Source organism: Diceros bicornis, chromosome 22, assembly GCF_020826845.1.
Source record: "Diceros bicornis minor isolate mBicDic1 chromosome 22, mDicBic1.mat.cur, whole genome shotgun sequence".
NCBI classification, from domain to species: Eukaryota; Metazoa; Chordata; class Mammalia; order Perissodactyla; family Rhinocerotidae; genus Diceros; species Diceros bicornis.
In genome coordinates, this window is record NC_080761.1 from 38,631,286 (window position 1) to 38,637,800 (window position 6,515).

Below are 6,515 nucleotides of genomic sequence, written 5' to 3' on the forward strand. Positions count from 1 at the left end.
AAAACCAGTCAATAATTTACAGAGCTTAAAACATCATCATGGAGGTCGAAGTAATAAAAAATGTACTACAGAGTTTAATTGAATGAAACCGCGTCATCTAAACTGTGTGGTTTTGTTATCTATTTGGCTTTTTTTTAAGAATCATGTGCAGTATGTATTCCTTCCCCTTAAGAATGGAATATCCCTTCAAAATCTTAAGTATTATACTCAGGAAACTCTGATGTCTGGGTTAAGGTCATCCACAAAAGTTGGGTGTTAACATTATCTCATATGCCATCAGGATAGAATTATGGTGGACCTGTAGAACTTCAGAGCTGGAAAGAGCCTAGCCCCTCATTTTATAGGCAAAGGAAGTGAAACCTAGAAGGACTAATTCACCTGCCCAAAATGACCCCGCTAGATTGTAACAGAACTGGGGGAGAAACTGTAGTCCTCTGATCTCTAGTCTAGTACTCTTTTCACCAAGCTGTGTACCTAGCATGATCTCCATGGAATACTGTTCTGGCTTACTAAATCACATCACCCCTCACTTTTTATAATACTAGATTCTAGAAGGCTTAACTTGATCATAAATGCTACACAGGAGACAAATGGCTTAGTGTCATTGTTTCAGAAGCCTTGTTTGCAAAATGGCTTTGATTTATAGACAATTTATTGAGTCGTTATCTTATTATTAGACTAATGCTTTATTTATTTTTTTCGTTGAAAAAACACTCTTAGAAAACTAAGATATTAAAGCCTTGAAAAATGGCTATTGGACATGTCCAATTACTATATTTCATAAGATTTTTAAAATGCAGAAATTTAGTAGACACATTTTGTGTTGTGAATATATATTTAGCTGATGGACTGTAACAGTTCAAGTAGAATCATTTACAGCTTATTGAGTAAATAAAAACGCTTCCATAAAGATTCACATGACACCTAGCTTTTATTTCAGGTAACTAATTTCTTTTTTTTAAATTGCTTAAATTTAGATTTACATGAGAGACTCCCAGAACACCTCAGCATTTTAAAAAGTAGCTTAAATGACCATGGATTTTAAAGATTTAAAATATAAGATCAGGTGGTAAATAATGACTTTTAATGGTCTCTGATAAAAAGTTATTTAACTTTCCTTTACTTTGTGTGTTATATTAAAAGTGTTATGATATATTTCTGGATATTATTTGTAACAAGAAAAATAGTTCATATTTACTTGTTATTTTAACATCACACTCTCAAATCAGGATTTTTGCCTGCTTGTTTTTAATCTATTAAGTGACTTAAAATCTGATTTTATCCCATTTCATGAAAAAAAATATTTTCTAGCAGTGTATGGAATATAGCAAATGACCTAGTAAGAACAACCAAAAATTTTGTTTTCGTTTACCCAAAAATAAATCTGTTTACTTGGTGCAGGGCATAGCTTTTGGGGGTGCAAGTCATTAGGAAATCTTTTTTTTTTTTTTAGGTTATTTCCACATTTAGGACATAAGTTCAGAAGATAGTATGAAAAAGCGAGACTCTGATTTGAAATACTGGAGAAATATTCAATACCCTGTTTCAAGGTATTTTAGTCAGAAGATGTTATGTTAGATAAAAAGATTCTTTCAGACAACATAGTAGAAAATAGACATACCGTATTAAAAAGTAAGACGAGAAAAGGAAAAAGAGAAACCCCTTTGTAGAGTGCCAAGATCCGTAGAATATTGAGGGGAAATGAGCAGGTAGAGACTTTCTACCCACCAGGCCATCCTGGTGTATAATTAGGTTAATGGATGTGTTAGGTTGATGGAATCACAGGAACGAAAAAGGAAACTTCATGACAGAATATAGGTTGAGTACAGTCTATGTATCTCTAATCTCGCAAAACAGGAGTGGTTGGTCAGTTGGGCACAGTTACCTCTCTCTAGTCTAGAAGAATCTAGAAGAAAATACCCTCAGAGAATACCTGACTTTCCTTGGTCTGATTCTGCACACTCTTTCCTTTTCATATATAGTTTTCGTAGACCAGAGCTTGAAGTATAAAGATGTAACAACAAACTTTTGAAGCCTTGCCTAACAGTATTCTTTTATCATAATAGAGAATACTATTGCTATAACTAGGTTTCCTTAAGAAGCAAATCAGGCCCCACCGTCTCCACCCTTCCAGCATTCTCCTCATCCCCGGGTCTGACAGAATGGGAAGCTAGTGGATGGCGTTGTAGTCTTTACAGCAGCAAAATCAATCAGGTAGTGACCCTGCCAATTCAGACACACAGCTAAAAAACATCAGAGAAGGTGGTTCTAGCAGCAGTAGAAGTTCACCTCCAGCCTCTGAGGTATGGAGTTGCCTCTATTCGGGGTCAGGACTGATATGCTCAGGCCCAGGGTTAAGGTTTTGCAAGTGAAACCTCATCAGCGCTGCTAATCAGAGTCAATAACTGATCTCGGGAATTCTCTTCCTTCCATGGGGAGAAGCTAACCCCTCTCCTTCATAAAGCCATCCAAGTGGCCATTTTAGGAGTTTTTTAACATCCAGCGTAAAAAGAAATGATTTCCGTCAGCTGTAGGCTTGCAGTGGAGTATCAAGAAATCAAAAGAACAGAGATCAAAGAAAATTGCTGAACTAGGTGTTAGAGGCAGCCATTGATTTTTCTCCAGTTGTAGTTAGAAAAAAATCTACAAAAATGGTAACGCATACAGCAGTTGAATTTCTAATACTTTCCTAAAGCCAGCGATAGCTTCCCTCTTGTTTTCACATGTAGAAACGGTTTTGTATAACATGACATAATAAAGCAGATCCTTAGCGTTCACACTATTTTGTTGTCAAAACTGTAAGAGAATCTACCAAAAAGATGTTTTTTAAAAAAACTCTGCTATATAAAATGTGGTTTTTAGTCAAGACACTCTATGACTAGACTTATTATCTCGGCAGCATTTATTTGCTGGGAATCTGGAAAATTCTGACATAGAATTGATCATTATTTTCCTACTATCTATACATGTCATAAAATAATACCTATCTGCTTTATTGGTGAGATTTCATTCATGTTAAATGTTAACTGCTGATTACCAATGTTTCTTAAGGCTGAAATGTATAGCTTCATCGAAATATTAATTCTGTTTTCAAGTACTTCATGAGTGTGTGGATTTTAAAAGTTTGATTTCCAGTAGTTTCTAAATACCAGTAACGTTTTAAAATATGTTTTAAAATTGTTTTCATGTTGCAATCTCATATTGTGATACATGACTTCCTAATATTTATAATAGAACAGTTTTATTAAAACAGGGTGGTGGCATTATTATTAAAGGTAAAGGTAAAACATTCATTGCACTAGCATTTTATATCTCAGTGTGCTATTTTCTAGAGGTTGCTAGGATTAACTTATCTTTCTTTGGCTAGGTTTGTCCATTAAATAAATCAGGCTGATAGATTTTAAAAACATAAATATCCGTAGTTCATTTTCTAAGCAGTCTAATCTTCCATATTATATAGCACATATTATATAGCATAACGAAGTAAACACCGTTAGCATTGGTTTCTGTAAATTGCCAGCGGATGGAAGCAGAGGTAAAAATGCCTGATTGTATTGACTCTGATTCAATAACTTTATAAAAATTTTATACAAATTTTTAACATTTAGGCAAACTCCTGATGTCCTGAAAAGTTTATGACAGAACAAGTTGAGAGATCCAATCACACTTGGAAAATAATTTGATATTTATGTATTATCATATAGATTATATAAATAGCAATTTCCACCTCCTTTCATGTTACAGTAATAGTCCACTTCTCTGTTTATGGTTTTAGACTCTGATTAAGAGTTTTCAGTTCTGCGTTTATTGTTTCTTTCTTCTTTACATCACAGGCAGGATCGCGAGACCATTCAAATCTCTCCACTCCTTCAAGAGCCGCTCTTCCTGCCGACACAATCGGCATTGGGGATTTTTTGCCGTTGAAAGCTGAGCTTGATACAACTTACGCTTTCTTAAAGGAGACATTTATAAACCCTGCGCCTCTGACGTCGCCTCTCTCCTCCCCAGTGACCGTGTCTGCTAATGCCAAAAGGCCAACTCAGATTGGGTTATGACTTCATGAAATAAAAAATGCATGAAGAGTTAACAGGACAATTAAAATTGTTTTGAAGGGGGATTTTCTTATCAGTTGAATTTTGTTTCAGCACAAGGGGCAGTGGGTTTTTAAAAATGGTGTGATATCTTGATGTGTGCAGGTATCTATGTCTACTTGAATAATGAAATAACCCACTTTTTTCCCTCTAAGTTTTATTTATTATCACAGTTGCTCATTTTTATGTAACATATTTTTAAATGTTAAAGAATGACACATTTTGGGTAATTTCCTTCAGACTTAAAAAAATCAATAAGCCATTTTAGTCTCTATCTATCAAAGTTGTTTCATACTTGTCTATTGTAAAGCAGGACTGCAATACTTTAATAGGATTGAGAGAGCTATTTGAAATGTATGCCAATGATTCCTGTCATTTCATGGCAGCCCTGCCATGGTTCACTGAGCCCCCTCTTCTCTCTTGTCAGCTCAACTGAAGACAAGCATTTAGTTGCAAACTTTAAGCAGGTTGTGCAAAACAGAAATGATGTGACTGCTTCTCCTCCTGCACAATAATGTCACTCCTGGTCAATGTGAGAAGGTCAGGTTGCTCCTTGTAAAGCTACATGATACCACTTGCCCATTTGAACAAGTTAAGTTAACTGCTGAATCTGGTCCCTGCAGGCGTTGAAAACTCATCCTTTTATCGTCTGCATTTGATAAGAAAGTAGAGCAATTGTGCTGGGAGGATTTCTGGAGTGTGTTTAGGCACTTTGTAAGGACAGTTCCCACACTAGTGTAGCAGGTAATATATTTAGTATAAGCTGAAAAACTTCAAGGTAATGGCTGTTTTGACCTTCAAAATAGATTCCTTTTTTGTTTTTGTTGTTGGTAGGACCCAAGAGTGACGCCCATCTTTGATGCTGACAGAATTTAAAACAAGGCCATTGCCCTGCATTTTCTGCCTTGTAGCACACAAAAGTAAAATTGTATGTCAGGCCGAGATGTCGGGGAGCTGACAAGATGCCCCAGTGACATTTCAGCTAGAAAGAGCAAGTGTCTTGCAACCAAGTGCTCAAATATCAAATAATAGGTCAAGCAGGAAGGAGCTGAGTTCTAACCACAAAGAGGTTTCTGGTAACTTACTTGACAAGCTTTTGGGCGCTTTGTGGCTTGACAAAGTGATGTTCTGTTGGGTATCGCTAGACAGACTGTTCTCTATTGCCTTCAGAAGATCAGACATTGACATTGATTAAACTCTTTAACCCTTAAAGGTTAAATCCTCTCAGTTTGCATCATGGTAAGTGAAGAACAAAAGAATATTTCTAATATGTATTTGTTTTTGTATTAATCATTTAACTCCCCAGTGATATTAACTTCTGATGTCAACTGTACATTTTGACAAAGAGTTTTGATACAAAATCCATATTTTATATTGTTTTTCATTATGGAGACATTAGAAAGTAACAGTATGTATTATGGAACCTATATTGTCTTAACTTTACAGTGACATTTGATTCAAATATACCCAACTTCTGAGAATTTTTTTATTGGCCTTGGTAAATAAAATTTGTATACAATACTATTTATGTTATTAGCTAAATTACCGAAGTGATTTATGCCATCTGAGGTAACACAGCATATTACTGTCATACTGTGTAGCACGTACTATTTCTTATAGTACTGAGGCAGTATAATTAGCTTTATATAAATCTTTAGAAAGCTGTTTATATGGAGTAAAATTACATCTATAACCAAATTTCTCTTAATTCTTTCCTTGGAATTCTTGTTATTAACCATTCTGGGTTTTGAGTGTTACAGAATATGCCCTCTGTAATGTAGCATGTATGAAATTCAACTTGCACATTTATCGTAACACAGAAAATGCTATTGATTGTTTTTTTGATAGATCATAGAATAACTTCGGCACTTTTGAAAACACTTTCTTCTGCCATTCTATACAATGATGAAGATATTGTCCATGTAGAAATCTGTATATAGCTTTTTCAGTTCATGTGCCATCAGTGAGCTTCCAATTCTCACACTGTAGAAAAACAGTGTTACCCTATATCACTTATATGTCTGTGCTTATGTATGTGTGTTTGTTTCTGTTGAATCTATTCCCAGATCCTACAATTTAAGAGGAATGGTCACCTTTGTAAACTTTGCCTTGGATAGACCTTGGTCTTCTTGAATTAATTTTACAATCTGTTAATGGGATAACACCAAAAATAAATGTCTATTCTCTCCATATATGTGGATATCTGATTTTACAGATACATTTTATATGGTAAATTCTGAACTATAAATTCAAAAAGATTATTAAATCAAATCAAAGCATGTCACATTTATAACCAACTAGATGCTAAAGGCCATAGAGACTGAAGGATGAGCCTCCTGAGCGATCATTAGTATTCACTACCAAATATAGTAATTTTTATACCATATGCTTTTTTCCCAGAAGTCAGACCCAGCAGGAGGAGAA

The 6,515-nt window shown here is 35.0% G+C and overlaps 1 protein-coding gene across 3 annotated transcripts in view; it reads left to right on the forward strand.

The window, feature by feature from the left end:
- Nucleotides 1–6,276, forward strand: part of CCDC171 (coiled-coil domain containing 171) — a 300,588-nt gene extending 294,312 nt beyond the window's left edge. For all 3 annotated transcript variants that reach the window (XM_058565834.1, XM_058565832.1, XM_058565833.1), the window contains one exon: nucleotides 3,834–6,276. In XM_058565834.1, the coding sequence (XP_058421817.1) occupies nucleotides 3,834–4,055 (222 nt within the window). In that variant the 3' untranslated portion in view covers nucleotides 4,056–6,276. The remainder of the gene's footprint in view (nucleotides 1–3,833) is intronic.
- The last annotated feature ends 239 nt before the right edge of the window (nucleotides 6,277–6,515 follow it).